Source organism: Oenanthe melanoleuca, chromosome Z, assembly GCF_029582105.1.
Source record: "Oenanthe melanoleuca isolate GR-GAL-2019-014 chromosome Z, OMel1.0, whole genome shotgun sequence".
In the NCBI taxonomy this organism is placed as follows: Eukaryota; Metazoa; Chordata; class Aves; order Passeriformes; family Muscicapidae; genus Oenanthe; species Oenanthe melanoleuca.
This window is the reverse complement of record NC_079362.1, coordinates 76,420,421-76,442,206: the sequence shown is the minus strand read 5'-3', so window position 1 is coordinate 76,442,206 and position 21,786 is coordinate 76,420,421. Positions and strand designations below refer to the sequence as shown.

General features: G+C 48.9%; 1 protein-coding gene and 1 long non-coding RNA gene across 13 annotated transcripts in view; both read right to left on the bottom strand.

Annotated features, from left to right (window-relative positions):
• Positions 1-592: 592 nt before the first annotated feature.
• Positions 593-2,663, bottom strand: LOC130264950 (uncharacterized). The gene is made up of 2 exons (XR_008842536.1): positions 2,520-2,663; positions 593-2,277 (listed from the first exon to the last, which is right to left on the bottom strand). It is a non-coding gene; the product is annotated as an uncharacterized LOC130264950 (long non-coding RNA).
• A 1,872-nt stretch (positions 2,664-4,535) lies between these two features.
• Positions 4,536-21,786, bottom strand: part of NEDD4L (NEDD4 like E3 ubiquitin protein ligase) — an 86,499-nt gene continuing 69,248 nt past the window's right edge. For all 12 annotated transcript variants that reach the window (XM_056513403.1, XM_056513404.1, XM_056513405.1 and 9 more), the window contains 18 exons: positions 19,686-19,817; positions 19,204-19,332; positions 18,278-18,475; positions 17,900-17,977; positions 16,539-16,593; positions 12,641-12,699; positions 11,972-12,037; positions 11,463-11,692; positions 10,777-10,898; positions 9,775-9,845; positions 9,576-9,671; positions 8,485-8,558; positions 7,420-7,480; positions 7,063-7,122; positions 6,518-6,625; positions 6,179-6,275; positions 5,844-5,916; positions 4,536-4,897 (listed from right to left, as the gene is read on the bottom strand). In XM_056513403.1, coding sequence (XP_056369378.1) covers positions 4,795-4,897; positions 5,844-5,916; positions 6,179-6,275; positions 6,518-6,625; positions 7,063-7,122; positions 7,420-7,480; positions 8,485-8,558; positions 9,576-9,671; positions 9,775-9,845; positions 10,777-10,898; positions 11,463-11,692; positions 11,972-12,037; positions 12,641-12,699; positions 16,539-16,593; positions 17,900-17,977; positions 18,278-18,475; positions 19,204-19,332; positions 19,686-19,817 — 1,812 coding nt within the window. In that variant the 3' untranslated portion in view covers positions 4,536-4,794. The remainder of the gene's footprint in view (positions 4,898-5,843; positions 5,917-6,178; positions 6,276-6,517; positions 6,626-7,062; positions 7,123-7,419; positions 7,481-8,484; positions 8,559-9,575; positions 9,672-9,774; positions 9,846-10,776; positions 10,899-11,462; positions 11,693-11,971; positions 12,038-12,640; positions 12,700-16,538; positions 16,594-17,899; positions 17,978-18,277; positions 18,476-19,203; positions 19,333-19,685; positions 19,818-21,786) is intronic.

The window sequence follows — 21,786 nt, the reverse complement described above, 5'->3', positions numbered from 1 at the left end:
GTTAGCTAAATATTGAATTAACTGCCCAACTAACTAATAAGGTGCGGCAGTAGTTAACTCTCTACTTTCACTAGTACTCCAGAGTAGGCATGTAATGTTCAATCAAGGTAATTATTAGTCATTGCCATCTGGAGTATTAATTAGGGGCCCTACCTGGCATATATGAAAAAGGAGAAAAAAATATGTATGTCTGGTGCAGCAGTAGGAAATTTCAGGCTCCTGAGGTGTAAATATTTTTATTTAAATAATAATGCAAGGTTTTTTGGTGCTTTGTTTTTTTGTACTTGCAGGCAGCCTGAAAATTTGTACTGCTGTTTTTTAAATTGTACAGCTAGAAAGGAAAAGAAAGTTAGAAAAAGGTTAGAGAGAAAAAAAAGAAAAAGAAAGAGTGAAAAAGAAAAAAAAAAGAATTAGAGACTACTAGAAACAGGGAAAGAGAAATAGAGTCAGACAGAAATAGAGAGAAAAAGAAATCCAGAGAAAAAGAAGAGAAATAGACAGAAAAAGAAAAGAAATAGATAGAAAAAGAAATAGAGTTAATGCTACAGCAAATATGAAAAAGAAAGACAGGAGCCAAGGGGAAGACGTGGGGTATCTTGACTAGGGGCGACTTAACTTTATTGAATGAATGTTTTTATTCACAGCAAAAGACAGCAAGGTGTACAAAGGCAAGGACAGGTACCAATTCAATTACAGGTACACTCCATGGACACGCTGCTAAAGGTGAATTTACATACAGAGCAATGCATGGAAATGCAGCAGCAAGTGCAAACACAGAACAATACAGGGGAACACAAACCAAAAATATATAATTAATGCAATAGAACCATTTTTCTGTTTCTGAAGTGTTGATTACAGTTGCTATTATTTGTACATGAAACCCAACACAGAAGCAGCACACAAAAAGAAGAACACTTGTGCACCACACACGACTCTTTCAGCTCACACACAAACTCACCGTGGCTCTTGTCTCCACTGCTCCATTACACCACGGCCATCAGTGCTCCTAGGAGCCTGAAAAATCCTCATGCTGGCAAAAACCTGCTACTGGGACTGTCCATGCCTCAAAAACCCTCCTGCTGACAAAATCCTGCTACTGGGACTGTCCATGCCCAAACTTTGGGGATGAACATCGCCTTGTTGGCTGGGACCAAGGAATAAAATCCAGCTGGGGGGAAAAAAACCCAACCCCCTGGCTGGGGAATTTTTATTCTAAATTTAAAAATGAGTTGAGAAAGGTAAAAGGTAAAAACCATATGCACAAGGTTAGAAGCAGTCAGCACACACAGTGGCACAGGCAGACATAAGCAGACAGACACAGACACAGACTCTCCAGACAGACACAGACTCTCCCAGACAGACACACGCTCCCCCCTGTCACACTCTGCAGCTGACAGGCTGACTGCAACCCTCACTTGGAATGCTGCATGAAGAGGATGCTTCAACACATCCCCCGGCTGCTGCTCTTCAACACCCAACGGGAGATTCCAGGGAAATCGGCATAATTGGTGACTGCAGAGATGGGACTCCACCTCAGGGACCTGAGAGACAGCAGGAGCTGGTCAGGTAGAGGTGATCCCCACACATTTCCTACCCAAAACCCCACAGAAAAGAGAGGAACAATAAAGTTCTGTAACTATTCTACCCAAGCGGGTGCCAGGGCAGGGCAGCTCCGACCTAAGGGGCACAATAAAGGCCCATACAGTAGAGATGCACACAGTAAAGGTACATGCAACATAAACCAAGACAGCTACATACAGTATAAGTCAAGGTAGGTACACACACCATGGATGAGGACTGGAGATAACTCTCTGGAGGATTAAGTCTCAAGCCCAAGATAGAACCTATGGAACTAGTGAGGGCACATAAGGAGGGTCTAACACACTCCCTACAGAAGGCCAAGAGAATGGCACGTGAAAAGCAGGCACTACCAAAGCTGAGAAGGAAGATGGATGAGAAGATCTTGTGTACTTCTTTCCGTCTCAAAAAGCAAAAAGGTAATGTGCTGGAATAAGCACAATGCAGGAAAGTACACGAGTAGAGTCTGGCTACCATGGCTTGGAAGGATGCTGATAAAGCATGGAGATGTGACAAAGGTAACACAGATGGACACAAAGGACAGAACAAGGACACAGATTACACAAGAGACACCAGTTATTTACCCAGAGCTGGAAGGAACTGGAGCAGCCATCAAGTGCAGCATCTCAGAGCCAGAGCTGGAATGAAGAACTTGCCACAGTCAGAGCTGGAGGCTCAGCGAGCTGGACTGGGAAACACCTGCAAGTGAAACAAGCAGAAGGAACAGAAATCATCTGGGCCCTGAGATATCCTGGGCTGTATCCCTTGAGATGGGGAGAGAAAGGGGAAAAAGTAAAGGAGTTCAGGGAGAAGGAAGGAGGGGCAGGGGGGAGAGGAGGGGAGGTTTTGGGAGGCACAAGGGGGGAAAGAAGAGGAATACGCAGTGAAGGAAGGAGGGCTAGAGCGGGGGAGAGGGGCAGAAGCCGAACCCCACAGCTCACCTGGGAGCCCGAACAAGCAGCTCCTCCTCTCACCCCGCTTGGCGTCAGCAAACGGCGGCCGGGTGGTTTCCAGGCGTTAAATCACCTCGGCCCCAGCCCCGGGCCCGCCCCGCTTCATCCCGGCTCCTCCCGGGCTCTGCCTTCTGGGACTGCCCGGTCCCTCCCCGGTCCCTCCCCGGTCCCGCCCCTGTCCCTCCCGGTCCCTCCCCTGTCTCTCCCCGGTCCCTCCCGGTCCATCCCCGGTCCCGCCGCTGCATCGGCCGATCCCGCGCTGCCCCGAGCCCCCAGACCCCACCGGTTTTCAGAGCTCAGGGAATTTTTAGTCCAGCGTCGGCAGCGAATTAGGAGGAGAGGGACGGGCAGGGCTCGGCAGGAGGAGCGCTGGGCTGTTAAACATGACCCGCCTTGCTCCGAGCCTGACACGGCGCTGCAGCTTCACAGCCACACGGGGCCCGGCAGTCCCCACGCTCTGATGGATCCGTCACACCGCACCAAAAATCCTCCAGCAGAAGACAGAGAAAATAAGTTCTGGAGTGTGAGACTTCTCTCAAAAGCATCCTATGTTCCAATCAGCTGTGCTTAATGCAGAGATAAGTGGGAATACCTGGATTTATCTATTCTATCTGCAGAGCCAAGCAGTCTGTCCAGCATTCCTGTCTACTGCGATGCCAGCCACTGTCTCCAGTTCCAGTTTGCTCCTCAGATGGAAAAGGTCAGGCAGGAATGTCAGGAATTCAGCAGCAGCATATTTAAGAGAGAAGGAACCTTTAAGTGCATTCGAGTACCACCCTAATGCTCCTCAGGGGCTGTAACTGCTGAACGTTACTGGCAGGAAGCTTTCCCAGCTGCGTGCTCCTGTGTCCTGGGCTCTGCAGGGCGGCTGGGCACACAGGCAGGGCCAGGGCTCAACATCTGGTGGCAGCGAGGTGGAAGTTTGTTTTGGGGAGTGGTGTCACCTTGCCTGGGTGCTGGGGAACAGGCCAGGGCAGAGCTGCAGGTCAGGGGAACCAGCCCTGCTCCAGCAGTGCTGTCACCATGTCACTGCACTGGGGCAAGCACAAATCTGTCACCTTTAATCCGCCACAAAACAGATGCAACTTGGACATTACAGATTAGGCATGCAACATGTCATAGGTAACAAAGGATTAGACAGCAGTATACGAAATCAATCTTTGTAAGTAAAAAAGAAATCACAGAAACAATTGCTGAGGAACACGTCTGCAGGCTCAGGTCTAGAGCTGGCTGGGTTTTCTCTTTATAGCAGCAGCCAAATCCACCATGGCCAGATCTTGCACCAGAAGGTCATGTGCAGTGGGAAGGAGTAAAACCCCACGAATGCTGATGCTCAGAGCAGGTCTGCCCTCCCGGAGGTACAAAGTGCCTTTGCAGTCGGTGCCGTTGGAAACCGACCACCCCGGTGTTACCCGGGTTCACCAGCGAGTGCACACAAACAGGAGCAGAGTGAACAGACCTGTGCTCCAGAGAGCCAGATTTCATCTGGAATGCCTCCACTGCAAACAGCAATGAGGCAAGGATGGAGAACAAATCACTGTGCAGAGAGAATGACAGGGCTCAGCACGTTCTCCTCCAAGGCTTCGTGCCAGCCCCAGCCCAGATGCTTTTTAGCACACGTACAGCTCGGCAGCAACGAGGCAGTTCTGGTAGAACAGAGATCTGGACGTGCTGTGTCAGGGCTCTGCTGTGCCTTGACACTCTTCTAGTACTTACACAAAAACGCAACATCCAGCCTAAACTTCTGGATACAGAACAACAGTGATGTGCTTACTGAAGAGAGAAAGCTTCCAACAGAGCTTTCTCCTACTCTCCTCACGGTTTAGGAACACAAGGCTCAACGTGATTTGGAAAAAAAAGTCTGGTATGAAATTAAGAAAAATGCTCATTTTTCCAAGTATATGATATTTAATTGTAACGAAATAAAATCTGAAAATGTCTAAATCAATGAAGAAGTAAACATGAGTTGTAATACTATACCTGTAAAATGATTAATTCCATTCATTGTCATTAGAAATAGTGTAAAATATTTATTAAGGGCTTTGCCTGCAGAGGCACAACATAAATAGAGGAAGTCCTGCTGCAATGAGCTCAGCTGGCAGCGGCTGCGGGAACGTCAGCAGGGCCACCCCAGGCGCCAGCCCAGCCTGGGGCTGCTCCCGAGCCCAGAGCGGGACGCTGCTGAGCCACAGTCCCTTGGAGTCCCTCGGGCAGGTGCCAAAGCCAGCAGAACGTGCTTGTAGAGGGAACAGCTGCTGCAAAGTTAATCCACCCCTTCAAAGCCTTGGGCATTCTCCACGGCCATGAGCAGCTTCTCCCGCAGCTCCTCAAAAGATTCATACAGAGGTAAGTCTAGGCGGTTAAAGCTGGAAGGGACAAGGAAAGAGCCACTGCATCATCCAAGGGAAAAGAGAGTTTTAAAGAACTAGAAAAGATTAAACGATTTGGGGTCTTGATTAAGAATGCAGCTTGTGGTCCACACTGTTCCCTGTACACCTCACACCTGCCCAAGGTGAGCTCTGCAGTGACTGTGCTGCCTTCCTTTGCAAAACGGGGAGCAGGAAATTGCTAAGAATCACTTAGAAGAGGAAAAAAGCCAGCAGAAAGCCCCTAACTGTATTTAGATAATGCAAAACAATCTTTGGCAAAAGACTGATTTCTTGAGATTCAGCAAAGATATTCTGGATTTAGATCCTCTGCTCTCTGGGGGGCGGGGGAGGGAGAAATTAAACATCAAGAGAAAAATCTTCCAAAGGTAAAAGCTAGCAGAGAATTGGAACAAAGAGGATGGGTTGATTTTGGAGTGTGTTTTTGTTGTGTTTGTGTTTGGTGGGTTTTGTGCTTTTGTTTTCAGGTTTGTTTTTTTATTAAAGCTCACTACTCTATAGAATTAGTTTCACGGAAAGATCCCCAGTCTGCACTGATAATCTGTAAAGTAGTTTTCCAGTTCAGTACAATTTTCTTTAGAAAGTCCCGTTCCTGAAATGTAACAGAGCAAGACAAACTAGTACAGAATGCTTTCAATGTTTGCAAAATCCATAAACCAGGGTTAAGCTATCTTTATAATGTTACATTTGTTTTGAAATCTGCCGTGGTTTATGGGCTTTCTGTGGCTGTTTGGTGATGTCTGACTTGGTTCATTACATCCACTTACTAGGACGTGGGAAATCAAAAAATATCCTTCAGTTTCTCAGTCTGTGAAGGCACTGGGGACCCTCAGGATCAAATGCTGTTTGATGCAGAGCTGAGCATGCTCAGCAGTGTGGCCCTTCTGGCAGGAGCAGCTCTGGAATTTCTGCTTTGGTGACTTACCAGGTGTGAGCTCGGGGCAGCTTATCAGGACTTCCCCACTGCTCTATTGTAAACAGCTGAGGACCATTTGAACCTGGGTGAAAATGAAAACCATATCAAATAGATTGCTGGACACTACACAAACTGCCTAAGCATTACTTTTAACATGACACGTTGGCATCCATTGTGGGCTGCATTTTTCACCCATTCCTGGTACATTAAAGCAACGCCAACGTGGTTCTTTCTTTGGCAGCCCAGGGAGTCGGGTTCAGAAGCTGTGCAGTGCCAAGGAATGAGCTCAGCCAGGAGCACTTGGCTCATGCTGGGGGCTCAGAGCCTGGCTGGACTCCACTCACCGTAGAGCTCAGCGAATCCGTTCATGGGCACGCGGGACGTCCCGGTCACAAACTGCAGCAGCCGGATCCGCTTCTCAGCGTCCATCAGCAGCACAGCCTGGGGGCAGAGACACCCTCAGCACTGCAGGAGCCCCTCTGTGCCAGCAGCCTCAGGGCACTGCGAGCTGCCTCTGCTCCATCTGAGCAGGAGGTGCACCTGCCCTCACCTGAGCCAGGAGGGAGCAGCTCCTGCCCCAGCACAACCACCCACCCTGAGCAGTTCTCATACAGAAAAATGATTGCAAAAAAGGGCAGGGACTTTCACCTACAGGACCAGCTAGGGCTGGTGCCCAGTCTTACCTTCCAGAACCACTGGATAACAGGGTGATTTGGGCAGTAACCATTTTTGTAGATGGTGTGTTGTCTCCAGTCATTGACATCCACGTCACCAAGGCCACACATCAGTAACTGCAGGCAAGCAGAAGGGTGGGATGTGTCCCTGACCTCACAGGGTACAAGGTGCCACTGCCCCTCAGGGCTCTGACCTTCAGGCACTTATGCACACCCAGGGGAGAGTCCGAGCACCCCCAGAGTATCCCAGCTGCTGCAGAAGGGCTGCACACTGCCACAGTGTGACACAACTTCCACGTCTTTGGCTCAGATAGGACTGGCAGAGGGTGGCACTGATCCACTAGGCTGCTTCCAGGCTTTCAGAGGCACACCCCACACCACCCTCCTGAGTGCAGCTCTTCTCATGTCATGAACAGATTTATTAATTAGGAAGAAACATCTGATTTCCAGCCGTGTCCGCACGTTCCCCCAGGGAGAGAGACAGATGACTGAAAAGCCCAGAACATGGCACATCTGTCAGAGAGCTGCCAGCTTGGGGCACCAAATTGACTCACCTCCAGCTCATTTTCATCAAAAATTTTAATCAGGTCGATAGGAAGCAGTTCTGTGAATCCCTAAAAAGAAGAGCAAAGTTAAAACTCTCATCCCACATAAATCCTAATTAAAAAATCAATGACCAAATTACTTCAAGCTCAAATAATTAAACTTGAACGAGAATGACCTTATTTTCCCATAAGGGAAAGATGATATATTCTTACACAAGATAAAACTGTCAAATCACAAAACATCATGTATTCTATTTGCATTCCCTGCCAAGCTCCCCACTCCCTTTACACAGACACCAGTGGGTAAGAAATCTGTGTTAAGAACAATCCCTGGTTTTGGGAAAGAAAGGAGCTAAAGAGCCTCACCTCCAGAAAGGCATTCATTTGTTTCTGCACTCTGTTGACAAATCGCCACTGGATGACCAAGCTGCAGAAAGAAACAAAACCCCACCAGAAAAACAAACTCATTAGCAGGTCTCAGCCAAGGGCTCAAAGGTTTCAGCAACCCCAAATGCTTTCAGTTTGTCATTTACAACTTCAGCAAGCTCAGGTAACTAAGCAGCTTCCACCAGCTACTCCAATTTATTGGCTGGTGACTGATGGACTTTTGAAGAGACAAACCAAAAAGCCCAGTGACTTTGACCAAATCACAGTGGGAATTTTTTCACTCCTGTAGGTACCTACGTGAGCAGACATTTTATTCTTCCAGAGCAATGAGCAATTAAAAATTCCCAGCAAAGTCTGCAAGCTCTGAGGAGAGCTGTCAGGACACAGCACCTCGCCTATAAATAAAGAAATAAACTGCAGCATCAAAGGGACACCTTGCTTTCAGCACCAGCCACCCGCACCACAAACACCTCACAGGTGCAGGCATCAAAAGTAAATTCCAGGCATGGAATTGCTCCAGGTCCAGGCACTGGAAATGAATTCCCAGTTTACATGAATGTAGCAATTGTAACATCTTTCACTTTGGAAAAGGCCCTGATTTAAAATGCCAGCAGGTATTAATGAATTCAGCATTTTACATCCTGGTAGGTAGAAGAACTGAGAAATCTGAAAATGAAACCTAATTTCAGATCTGGCCAGTTTTGGTAGGATTGCTGGCACTGGACTCCTGGCTCTGGTCTGTGACTGGCAGAGGAGGACACTGGGATGAGGGCCAGGCTGGAGAGCACCTTCTGGCTCATCTCGGCTTGAGCCAGGTGTTGGAGAAGGACATTTACATGGGGGGAATTTCAGGAGATCAAAGCACGTCATTTAATTTACTCCTTGTTCTTGTACCTGACTGGATATAACCAATGTTAACAGTAAGGTTTTTCCCCAATGATCCCTGATGCTCTTGTGCAGTACAAGCTCCAGGGATTGCAGCAGGGTCAATTCTAACCCAGCTGCTCTTTCTTCCCCCCAGGCACATTCCATCACGGTACTTACTCAATGTATTCCCGCTTGTTTTCATTTGTTACCATGATTTCGGACCCGTTGGGCTTCAGGTCCACTTGATATGTCTGCATTTCAAAAGACCAAAGGCTGTTATTTGAGGACATCTTTCTCCCAGAACCCACTCTCCCTGAGCAGTGTTTCACAAGCAGGATCAGGCAATCATGAGGAAACTGATTTACACTTTTGAACAAACCTCCGCTGACAGAAGGGAAAACTGGCAGAGAGGGGCTGGCTATTTACTGATCATTTTATTACAATTACTATTTATAATAATGAAATTATATATTTATATAAAATAGAACCACAAAATAGGTACTTTATATACACAAAATTATAATAGCTATTATTTGTAATACAAGAAGATAAATCACATACTGGAACTGCCCAAAGCCAACCAGTGTGTTACAAAACCTCTCTATTCTGTGGCTCCTAGTTCTCCATGAAATCCATAACCTTATGGTGCTTCAGGAAAAAGGCAGCACTGGAAAGTGGATCAGAATATTTTTGACAGGACACTGAATGCATGGTTTGAAATGCTGAAGTCAGTTTTTATAAAAGGCCCTACAGTCCCCAGCTCCAGTTCTATCTGGAGCCAGGATCTAGGGCTCAGAAGTAAACAAAGGGAAAATGCAAAAAAAGGTCATAAAAACCTCTAAGCAAACTAATTTAATTTAATGTCTACAACACTTTCATTTGTAATGGAGAAAGAGCCCCATAGGCTGTGACCCTTTTCAATCTGGCAGCTTCCCCCTGGCGCACCAGCTGTGACAGGCACTACTGGTGTCCTTCTGCTGCTCTCCCCTGACAGCACCTTCAGCTTCAGGAACCAGAGAGTCCCTGAGCATGTCCCAGCTGGACTGTGGGACACCTTCATCCCTCCTCACTGCAAGTATTTCATCACTCAGCTGCATCTCCAGCTTGTCCCAGAGGTGCCACAGCTCCCTGACAGGAGCTGGCAGCCCCGCTCCCAGCTGGGAACACGGCCAGCTGAGCTCCCAGCTGCTTTCACCACCACCAGACTGTCAGCACTGAGCTACTTGTTGGCAACCACCAGTCCTAAGATGCAAGTAACCTTTACATACCTGCCCAAAGTTCTCCTCATCTATGCAAAACATGAGATCCAGCTCGGTGGGGTCATTTTCCAGGATCCACTTCAGAGAGTTGTAGTATTCACTGTCCTAGGGCAGATCACAGTTAGGCAGTTTGAAAATGGGCAATTAGTGCAGAGCTGTGGAAAGCCAGGGGCCTGTGAGCACTGGCACAGGTTCAATGGGCTCTTACCACTGACTCCATGTCCTTCAGGGTTATGGGCTTCCCCAGCATCATCTTGTAGAAAGGTCTGATGAAGAAGCCTGGGAGAGAGAGGACAGATTACCTGCCCTGCACCTGCACATTCCAGAAAGGTGGAATGCTTGAGGGCACCACCCCTGGCATTTCCTGTTACCTCCTGACTGTAACAGTCCTGCAGCTGCAACGGCATCAGAGCAGCTCAGCTTTATTTTATTATGGCACAGAAAGTCCAATTTTTCAGTTTCAACAATTATCCACTAACTGCCATACTCCACTGACCACCCTAACATTAATGGCAGAGAGAGACAAAAGCTGGGGAATTGAGCCCAGGGTACTCTATCCCATTTAAAATCACTACTTCCCTCTCCAAGGAGTTGCCTGAAAATCAGGCTAGTGACCTTCCTCTGCTCAGGACTCCTTTGCTTCCTCTGCTGCACCAAGGCTCAGGAAAATCAGCTCAGTGATGTCTGCCAGGTGTGAGATTTCAAAACGCAGCAGAATTTGTCATTAAATCGTTCAGCTATAATTTTACATATGAAAATATGCTGCAGTTGACCCCCCTAGTTTGGCTGCAGGCTTGCATGGAAATACTGATAAAAATTCCATGCTTTTCCTCTAGGGACAATGCTCCTGCTGGTTCTGGAGCTTTCCCTTGAGCAGAGAAAGAAAGGCACTGTGACTGAATGAATCCCATTCAAACAGCCCCTGGCAGCCCCAGCCTGTCCCAGAATGGGCTCTCAGGCACTGCAGCCCCTCCCCAGCCCCTGGCAGCCCCAGCCTGTCCCAGAATGGGCTCTCAGGCACTGCAGCCCCTCCCCAGCCCCTGACAGCCCCAGCCTGTCCCAGAATGGGCTCTCAGGCACTGCAGCCCCTCCCCAGCCCCTGGCAGCCCCAGCCTGTCCCAGCCTCCCCAGCCCCTGGCAGCCCCAGCCTGTCCCAGAATGGGCTCTCAGGCACTGCAGCCCCTCCCCAGCCCCTGGCAGCAGCACTCACCGTCCAGCAGCTTCCCGTGGTACACAGCCAGGCCGGCCACCCGGCCAATGAAGGTGAAGTATGACAGGTGATCTTCGTTACAGAGACCTGAATTAGGATTAATCTGAAGTGTGTAGTTGTCCCTTTTTTGGGGAAAGAAAAAAAAACCAGCTCAAGAAGCAAGCCTTTAAATAAGCAGACACTCAGACATGTTCACACATAGCTTGTGCCTAGGGGCATCTCCCTCCAAGGCCTTTCCAGCATGTCCCCCACGCAGCCACGGGAGCTGAAGGGTGGGCACAGCAGCAAACCCAAGCCCTGGCAGCAAGAATGCCCTCTCTGCCTTTACAGCTGGGCAGCCCCAGCCTGAAGCTCTGGAGGCCACTGCAGTGGGGACGAGCAGCTGCATTCTGAGCTCACCCTACAGCAGCACTGCCACTCTGGGCAGAGTCTGGGCAGAGGAAAGCAGCTTTGCTGTGACATTGCCCTCAAAAGCTGCAGCTCTGCTGCCCTGGATATTGCCTGAGCTATGGAAATGTTTCCTGGCTTCTCAAGGACCATTCCAGAGGCTCTCTGAAGAGCAGGAGGAGCAGGGCACTGGGGCTCCCCAGGGCACCCTGGAAAGGGGTGCGACTTCTGCCTAAGCAACCTTCCCTCTTATGCAAAATGTCATGTATAGAGCCCTTGAGAATAGAAATACAACTTACGTTGCTGAGTATTCAAAGAGACCATAGTAAGGGTTAAACATCTCCTTGGACAAGAGAAAAAACCATTCTCTGGCCACACCTCCATAGTCAAGTCCTTTTTCTGACTCAAATTCAATCCACAGCCTGGCTTTTAATACATCAGGTCTCTTCACAGACATGATTCTTCTGTAGGACTCCTCAAAAATGTTATTTCTGTGTAATTTCATCTCAAATCTGTTGGGTATGTCAGCCTGTGCCAAAGAAGATTAGATTATCCTTGTTAGTCTCAAGAAATAAGCCTTAGGGCAAATTCCTGGCTGCTAACAGCTCAGTGACAGATCAGACACCTCGTGTTCAGCTCCCCATGTTTTCATTCCCCAGTGCTCTCTCAGTGCACGTGTTGGGAACATGAGGGGAACTGGGCCAGCTCCAAAACAGTGCTGCAGACTTCTGTGGTAAATATTTCATGAAAATGACAAGAAATGTATCAAACAAGAGAGCACATGGAAGGAGGTGCAGGCTCTACTCACAGGTTTCTTCAGCTTCTTGCGGAAGTAGTCGTACTTCTGCTTGAACTCCCGGGAGTAGGGCACCGCCTGTGGGGAGGGCAGGAGGTCACTGAGAGAGCACTGAGACCCCAGAGCACTGCAGGGCAGGATGGTCACTCAGCTGCTCAGCACTGAGACCCCAGAGCACTGCAGGGCAGGATGGTCACTCAGAGAGCACTGAGACCCCAGAGCACTGCAGGGCAGGACGGTCACTCAGCTGCTCAGCACTGAGACCCCAGAGCACTGCAGAGGAGGGGACAGCCCTGCTACCCACACACACTGTGCTACCAGCCCCCACAAACCCACCCAGGAGAGGCAGCAGCCAGGTGAGATTTAAAAATCCCACAAAATGACATTATTTTACTGATGATAATATGACTTTACTACAGCTATTAAATAATCTTTCTACATTCTTCCTTAATTTAAACACAATGTGAAATGCAATTTAAGTAATGCTGTTTGTCATGGCACCAGAAATATTATTAGTGAAAGCATTCAGATGCTTTCAGGATTAAGATGATTCCTTAGTGCTTCTGTGAAATGGATTAGCCCCTGCTTTCCCTTAAAAACCAACAAACTACTGTCAGTCACTCAAGGGGACCATGATCATTTCATTTCCTTCAAATAAACTTTCTCAAATAGTCTACTTACTGGGCCTGTGATGGCTGGGTTCTGCAGCCTGGGGTCTTCCCACTGGGTAATTTTATTATCTGCAAATAACAAAAGAAATGATCCCATGGCTTCTCTGCTACCACACCGTCAATTTCTCTTGGTTTTTCTCTCCCTAGCACTGCTCAGCTCTGTCAGAGTTAGCAAAGGCTTGTGTCTCCCCACCCTCAAGACACTGTTAAGCTGAAAACATCCACTCAAAAACACAGAAGCACCCCAGAACCCAGGGAATCTGCACTGCTTTGATGGCAACGTCTGCAGGAGTGAGTGACACGTTCATTGGAACGTGGGCTGGGATTGGAGACACGGCCTGGTGGGTAAAGGAACCCAAAGTTTTTGGCAATGACACCCCAAGTTACTGTTTGGAAATTCTGCACAGACAGCTGAGGTATCACACTTCTAAATCTGGAGGGAGTAACATTTTTCCTAGACTCTGATTTAATGAGAAGGTGAAGGGGGCAGAACTGTCCTGTTTTGGTGCAAGAGAATCACCCAGCAAGGAGCAGTGGAGATGCTGGCAGTGGCACAGCACAGCCCACTTCTTTCCATCTACAGCTCTGAGGAGCACCAGGAGGATGACAGGAAAGCTTCTACAGGACCATGCTGGGACTGCCCTTCCCTGCCTCCAGACAGCTGCTCCTCCCAGGATCCTGAACACGGGATCACAACAAAACAACGGGGTTGCAACCAGAAGACAACGCTCCAAACCCACCCGGGTGCCACCTGCAATGGCAAGGTGCTGGTCACCCTGGGCTGCCACCCTCTGCTGCTACAGACACTCCTCTGGGTCAGGACTGGGCAGCAGCAGTCAGACTGCATTAAGGGGGACTGGGATCTGAAAGGTGTCATTCAGCAAATGTTACCTGGAGAAAATTCTGAAGGACTGCAAGCACATTGCAAGACATTTGATCTATTAGTTAATTTAACAGTAAAATACTACTTTATTTCCCTTCACACATTAAAGTGATTTATCCCTTGTGGAAAAGCTGAGGAGGGCTGCCAGCCTGAGACCCCAGAGCTGCTGCCAAGGTGGGGCACCCAGCACAGCCCTTTGCCTTTCCAACCCCTCCACTGGAATCCCCTTCTACAGAGTTCTTGGTCACCTTGACACCAGCAGCCACAAATCACAGCGCCAGTTCTGGGTGAAATCACAGGTAACACAGCTGGAAATGACTGACAGTGGGTCAGCTCTTGGCCCTCTCTACCTCAGAGTGCGCAGCGACACCAACAAATCTCCGTCTGAGTTTCTTCTCAGAGTCTTACAGGGACTTCACGTCAAAAATGCTGTTCCAGGGCTACAAGGGTCTGGCATGAACCACTCCACCTGGAACTGCAGCTCAGGATTCTCTGCCTGATCCCAAGTGCACATGGATAACAAGTTCATTCTTTTTGAAGAGTATTTTCAAAAGTCTCAACACTCTCAAAAATTTCAGAACTTTGAGTCTTCCCATCACTACAGTTCTCTGTCAGAAACCAGGCTCTCAGGCCTTTGAGGAGTCCCTCTCCTGCCTTTCCAAGGGCCCCACTATTTCCCTGAAGTTGGGACCCCCTGCCACACAGAGAACTCTCAGAGCCAGACATTCCCAATGCTGATGGCATCACAAGGGTTACAAGCTGGGATTTGGGCACTCCTGTCAATACATCACAGAGTGAAATACCTCTTGTCCAGGTGAGGGTATTTTTCATGCCCTTTCCAACCAAAACTCTACTAATAATTGCCATTCTGAGTTACACTTTGCCATTCTCCTTGCACAGCCTCTCCCTGCACACTGCAGGGGCCATTTGCCAGGCTCACTGTGACTTCCCATCCCATCCCATCCCAGTGAGCCCCTCTGCCCTCTCCTGCCCTGCTGCTTCCTGCTGAACTAAGGAGTTCTCCTCCCTAACTCCCTGTGCGTGTCACTGATGCAGATGGTGAATAGCACCGTGTGCTGCTGGATGTGGACAGACTTTGAGGGGAACCCACTGATGGTATCCATGCCCCTTGTGCGTGAATCACTGCCAGCTGCCCAGAAAATGGCTGCAGAGGGCTGTTTTCCCTCCTGATCCCGTCCAACACGTGGCTGGTAGGTGCCTGGGAGCTGCCAGGAAGGCAGCAGTGTGTGTGTGCTGCAGGGAGCAGTGTGCCCATGGGGTGAGGTGACAGGGCAGCTGGGGCACACAGAGCCGGGGAAGGGCTCAGTGTCACAGCATAGAGCCAGGGAAGGGCTCAGGGGCACCCCACAGAGCCAGGGAAGGGCTCAGTGTCACCCCACAGAGCCAGGGAAGGGCTCAGTGTCACAGCATAGAGCCAGGGAAGGGCTCAGGGGCACCCCACAGAGCCAGGGAAGGGCTCAGTGTCACAGCACAGAGCCAGGGAAGGGCTCAGGGGCACCCCACAGAGCCAGGGAAGGGCTCAGTGTCACAGCACAGAGCCAGGGAAGGGCTCAGGGGCACCCCACAGAGCCAGGGAAGGGCTCAGTGTCACAGCATAGAGCCAGGGAAGGGCTCAGTGTCACCTCACAGAGCCAGGGAAGGGCTCAGTGTCACCCCAGAGCCAGGGAAGGGCTCAGTGTCACCCCACAGAGCCAGGGAAGGGCTCAGTATCACCTCAGAGCCAGGGAAGGGCTCAGGGGCACAGCACAGAGCCAGGGAAGGGCTCAGTGTCACAGCACAGGGCTGTGAGAATTCAGATGCACATAAATTTTGCTTCCTAACAAACTCTTTAACTAATTAATGTATGAATTTAACATTCCATTTTAGGGACTAACATGCTCAAATAGCTTTAGGAGACTGAAAAATGCAAGAGTTTTAAGAGAGACTGGGAGGCTCAGCAGTTACACAGGTGTTTTAAATGGGACAGTTTTATCCTGTCACTCCTTAGTGGCAGCAGTTTAGAATCATTTGCCATAGTTACATTTCCAGACCTCTGTTGGGAAAAACAATTACAGAAGGGATAAAGGATAATAACTCTGTACTGAAGTTTGGAAGAGGTTTAATGGCTGCTTGACAAGTGTATTACTTTAAAGGCAGCCTTTTAATAATGACTTAATGCTGTCATCTTTGTGGATGAGCGTGGGTGTCAGTGATCCTGAGGGACAAAGCTAATTCTGTCAAACATGGCTAAGTTTGGGTTTTAACTGTGTGTGCACCCTCCTCTGATGGTTATGAGAGTTAGCTATGGCTGTGAAGAAATGTCTCATTAAAAGTCTTAAAATCTTGAAAAGAACAACCAAAAAAAAAAAAAAAAAAAAAAAAAAAAAAAGAAGACCCAGCCCAGCCTTTGTGGGCTGCTTTGTTTTCAAACACCAACAAAACTCACACAGCAGTTCTGAGATGCTCTAGAAGACAAATCTACAATGAAACATCACTTACACTAAAACTCCACTAACAGAACTGGAGAATATTAATGGGCTGGTGCAGTTTCACATGCTCTAAATAGGAAATAAGATCAGAATCAGCACTGCCACAGAGCTGAATGCAGAGGAAAGTACTTCTCAGTGCTAATTGCTCCACTGCCTATACGTGGAGCTGTGGCTACAGGATCTTTTCTCATCTTATTTTCTATTCCTAGTGTATATTTTAATTTATTAAGTGCAAATAAGCCATGGGATCATCAACAACAACAACAACAAATCCAAAATATCAACAAGAACAAAAGAAACCACAGAGAGGAAATGTTAATGCTTCACAAGTCAGAGAGGGACAAAGCTTGATGAGCCAATTAAAGCAAGCTTCCAGTGAATGTACAGTACCGTAGGAGGGCACTAAGTCTCTGGTATCAATGTCTCCACAAATCAACACCTGGCTTCCTAAATGAAGAGTAAAATCACAAAGCTTTCACTTCAATACTTGGTACCTCCCTTTGTCCATTTGCTCTAGTACCTGAGTGCTTACTTACTATGGTCTATATAAAACGTTCTTCCATCCAGGTGTATTCTTTCCTCCCAGCCAGGCTGGAAATGGGAAATAAAAACAAAGAAAAGAGAGAGTAAGTGAAATAGTAGCAGTGTCACACAGCCTGGAGCAGTGCACTGCCCACACCTCCTGCATTGTCTCCAGGATGCTGAGAGGCAGCAAACCCCAGCTGACCAGGTGCATACTGGCAAGGCCAGAAGTCCAGGCAGACTCAGAGCTGGATCTCAGCTAGGTGACTGCACCCCATGCAGGAATATTTCTTAAAGCCTGGAAATGGAAACCTGTGGCCTCAGGATTCCCACCCATTTCCTGCTGTGAGCAAACCATCACAGAGAACAGATGGGCCATCGTGGCTTAGTTTGGAACTTTCTGCTCCTTCTGTGAATGTGTTTACTGCAGATGTGTAACCCAGGCTCCCTGTGCAGGGGCACAAGAATGTGCTAAGCTAGTCCTCAGTGCTTCCCTTTGCTGGTGTCCCAGGCACCTGCAGGGCAGAAAGGAGAGCAGATGGCAGCTGGGGACAGGTAAGGCTGGCCAGCCTGGGCTGCCAGAAAACACACGGGAGAAATTATTTCACTTCAGTCTTGGAGAAACTCAGGCTAAATTCTGTAGTCGTCCCAACCTCACTCCAAAGCAGGAGGTTGGACTGAGGTGAAATCTGTTGCTAGTGACAATCAGGCTACCCTGGTTTCACTGCATGTTAACAGAACAAACTGTAATTGTCCCTTCAGTGCCCCAAGGTTAGCACATGTCCCATGTACCTGGCCAACTGCAAAAGCACAGCTGTTTCCTAAAGCCAAAGAGCATTCCTGCTGCTGTGACCAGGAATGGGTCAGCCTTCACATGGTCCTCTCTGCCTTTAAAGTCTGGAGTATTTTAAAAACAAAGCAAAGCTCTGCATCTGACACATCTGTAAATCCCCGTAATACTTTGATTACAAGTATGACAAAACTTCTGAAATTAAATTGATGATCTGCTCTGCAAAATATGGAGATTTCATTGAAAAATCAAAATTTATTCAGATTTCTAAATGCTAGACTATGCTGGTGCAGTGACAGAGCTTGCTTGGTACAATCTGCTCTGGTTTCCTAAGCAGTAAATGATTCCCTCAAAGCACAGTCAGAGACACAGCCCAGGTGAGCGTGCACAGCCCAACACTTCAGCAGCACAGAAAGAGGCCAGCCATGAGTTAGAGCCTCCTGGGCTGGCTCTGCAGGGCCTGAGCAAGCCCCAGCACACAGCAGGGCTCCAGAGCCTCCCAGAAGGGCTGCAGCAGCCTGTGCCAGGACCCAGAAGAGCCTGGGACAGCAGGGGAGGTTACAACACAGCCACAGCATCACTTACAGGAAGAGGGCCCAAGTCATTGGGGTTCAGAGATGCTTTGGATCTCAGATGCACTGGAAACTTCAGCCGTGGATCCTCCTGGAACACAGACATGCAACTGTAAATCCAACAGACCAAGGCAGATCTACAAAGTCAAGCACAGATGCATCTGGAAGTGTTCCTATGTTAGTTGTTCTTTTATTTTTGGAGAATAAACCAGAGCATGCCTTATTAGGATTCCTACAGTGCAGTGAGCTTTGCAGCGCTGACTCTGTTCAATGTGTGCTGTGCAGGGCCATGCCTCCCCCAGGGCTGTGCCACACACACACACACATTTGGGCCCTCAGAAGCCACAGCCCAGCAGGCTGGGGGCCATGCAGGAGGAGCAGGGGCCCTTACCCAGGTGGTGGTCTTGGTGTTGTGGTCGATGAAGAAGGGGCGGCCGTTGGGGGCGATGCGCATCTCCCAGCCCGGGGGCAGGAAGCTCTGGGCCCCCTTGTGCTGGGGCTTGGGCGAGTTGTAGGGGGATGGCTGTGGGGACTGGGGGTTGGACAGGGTGTCCTTCACTGCCCTTCGCACTGGGGAGTCCTTCATGCCCTGCAGAGAGACAGCAGCAGGCTCACATGGGCTGCCAAAGCAACCCAGAGACAGCAGCAGGCTCACAAAACCATCCCAGAGACAGCACTGCTCACAAAACCATCCCAGAGACAGCACTGCTCACAGGGGCTGCAAAACCAACCCAGAGACAGCACCAGGGTCACAAAAACCATCCCAGAGACCGCACTGCTCACAGGGGCTGCCGAACCAACCCACCCTGGCTCACAGTGAACAGCTCTGCATTCCAGATGTAGTTAACACTACAGTTAAACACTGGGACTGATTTCTAGAACTCAATTAGCTCTGTCTGTGCCTTCTGACGTGCCCAGTGTTTTGCTGTGAAGGACGTGGTGTTCTGTGCCTCCTCTGCAATCACCACGTCCCCAGTATTTACACCTGATTGTACCTTCCCCTGCACCTGCCTGGATGTGTTCATACTTCATTTTACCAAGCAGAAGACAAAAGCAGTGCTTTGTGCTTCAGGGGCCATGTATCTAATTCACAAAACAGCCTTTAGGTGCAAGGCTGTGTGAGCCACTGCCCTCCAAACTTCCAAGTGTGGGGAGGAACTCTGAAGAACTGGCTGAGTGGCAAGGTGAGAGTCAGGCCTGGATGGTGTGAGGAGCCACTTGAGCCATTGCTCAGCCATGTCAGAGTGAACAGCAGTGCAGAGCACGTGGAGTGACTTTGGAAGGCACAAGAAAAGCAGGGGAGCGGGGAGGGCTCACCTCGAGTGGCGCCGACAGCGTCACCGTGGGCGAGCTCAGGCTGCGCGGCCGCCGGATCTGCGGCTCGCTCAGGTGGTTGCTGCTGCTGCTGCTGCTCGGGCCCGGCCCCACCAGCCCATCCTCGGCGAGCTGCCAGAGCAAAGCCAGGTCACAGCAGCACACACTGCCCACACACCGACACCTTGAAGCTGGTGTCACTGTTATCATCACCACTGCTCTTAACCCCATTTCCTTAAAGGCCAGGTGTTTAATGCAATGCCACTGAAGGCCAAGAACGTTTGGTTCTATTAATAACTCCAGCCAACTTTCAATTCAACCCGAAGAACACATTTGCCTGCTTTTAAGAGCTCTTCTGCACCTCTGGAAACCCCTCCCCTTGCAGCAATCACCTTAGACCGAACCCATCCCAGATCTGCAGCTCTGTGTATTGACTATATTGCCGGCCAGCCCAGGCTCTCCCCAGCCCCAGCCCGGGGCGGTACCTGCACGATGGGCCGTGTCCAGGTGGTGGTGCGGTTGTTGTGGTTCACGTAGTAGGTGCGGCCCTTGTTGTCCTTGCGCTCCTCCCAGCCCGAGGGCAGCCCGGGCGTGGTGTGCACGTAGGCCACCGACGGCTGCTCAGGAAAAAGCACCCAGTTCTTAGCTCACAGCTGCTAAACAACACTTCAAAGTCTGTTCTCCTACAGAAAACGACCTGTTAACTTACACTCTTCCTCAGCACAACAACCTTATGGAAAAATCCACGTTCTGATTTAATGTAATTCAAGCTCTTTGGCATTTGCCTTCGAACCAAATAGAGATCTTTTGGGTCACTCTGACACAGATTCAGCAAACACACAAGTTTATATGCCATCTAACATTCTATTTTGTTACACATAATGACAAAAAGGAACTCCATGCTTTAATGAGTTATCCTTAAAAGGCTGAGGTTTCTTCCTTTTCTCACTTTGGATAAGTAAGAGTTCAATAACCATGCAGTCAAGACCTCCCAACTCCTGCTCTCTTCTTTACCCCAGGGTGTCTTGAATCAATTGCCAGAAACTACTGTGGGTTTAGAAAACTAATTTTAACCATGCTGCACTCAGGGCTCAGTGTCCCAACCACACAACGCCAAAGTGGAGCCTCAACTTCAGCATGACAAAATCTTTCAGTAAGAGCCCCACAAGCCAGCCACTATTCTGAGAGAAGCACACAGGTAAGAGAAGAGGCACGTGCTGCTGCCCACAGGAACCATGTCCTGTGTGTGGCTGAGGTTCTGCTGTCCTTCCTGTCCCCAAAACACCCAACAGGAGCTGGGAACTGCAGCCAGCTGGGGTGAGGGACCTGCACAATGCACAGGCTCTGGGGTTTGCCCATGAACCAGGAAAGGCTCCTGCTGAAATCCAGGACACTCTCTCTTCCTACCCTCCATATTCCTTATTCCAGCAAGATAAGGAACTTAATTCTTGCTCTTGCTTCACCTCTGTCAGACCTTTGCCAGAGCAATGCCAAAGGCTGCTCTAGAGCAGAGCACAGCTGACACAGGGAACTGCAGGGACAATCAAGAAAGGAAAGGAGAAAATGTACTGGGTGGGTCAGGAAGCTGACACACTCCAATAGGGAACAGAGGGAAACTGATGAAGACTCCAAGTTCAGCCAGGGCAGCAAATGCTCCCAGTGTCCCAGTTACACCTCAGGAATGGGACAAGGAGCCTGAGCCTGAGGTCCTGCTCCAGGAGGGGTTTGGAGGGGCTCTGGAGGAAAAACCACAGTGACCAGAGACTTTCACTGCTGGCAGGTGGTTTGTCTGCAACCTCAGGTGCCCAAAGACAAAGGATTCAGACCATGAGTTCTGTGAGTCCCAGCTCCTCCTCAGATCTGGGACTCTGGGTGTAAATGCTGAACAAAGATGGGGATTAGTGACTGCAGCACGGTGAGGTAAAACATCTTGGTACAGCTACACTAATGATGGGTCACTGATGTTTGAACTCACTCCTTTGCAGGAAAATATTAATATTTCATTCTAAACAGTCTAACCAAGACAAGATGCTCTGCCAAGGGAGTACCACTGCAGTGGTTCATCCAGCACAACTAACTAACTAACTACTAATGACTCAGGCATTTTATTTAGACTTTGCTATTTGCAACTGTGCTCCTCTGACTCTAAAATTAAAAACCAGTGAATACAGACAGTATTACAGAAGGATGCATCAATACCCAAAGTAAGACTTATTTATTTCCCAGATGTAAATATCAATTTATACCAAGTATAAATTAGATTTCTTTCTCTGAAACAAATTCTCTAGGAGGACATAAATTCATGAAAGCCACTTATGATAGTTATTGTAAATGATTTCCATGAAATAACTCACTTCAGACTGGCAGTTAATTAGGTTAAAGGTTCAATATATGTAATTTGGATAAAGTTCAATATAGATTAAACCCACTTTCCTTGTATTACACTTTCAGCAAAGCACATTAAGAATTTTATGGGATGATCAAGCTACAGTCTTGAAGTGCTGAGGAACTGCTGGAAAATGAAATTGGCATTCAGTAAGGCCATTAAGAACTCTGTGCTATATCACTGTACCCCCAAGGCTCTCC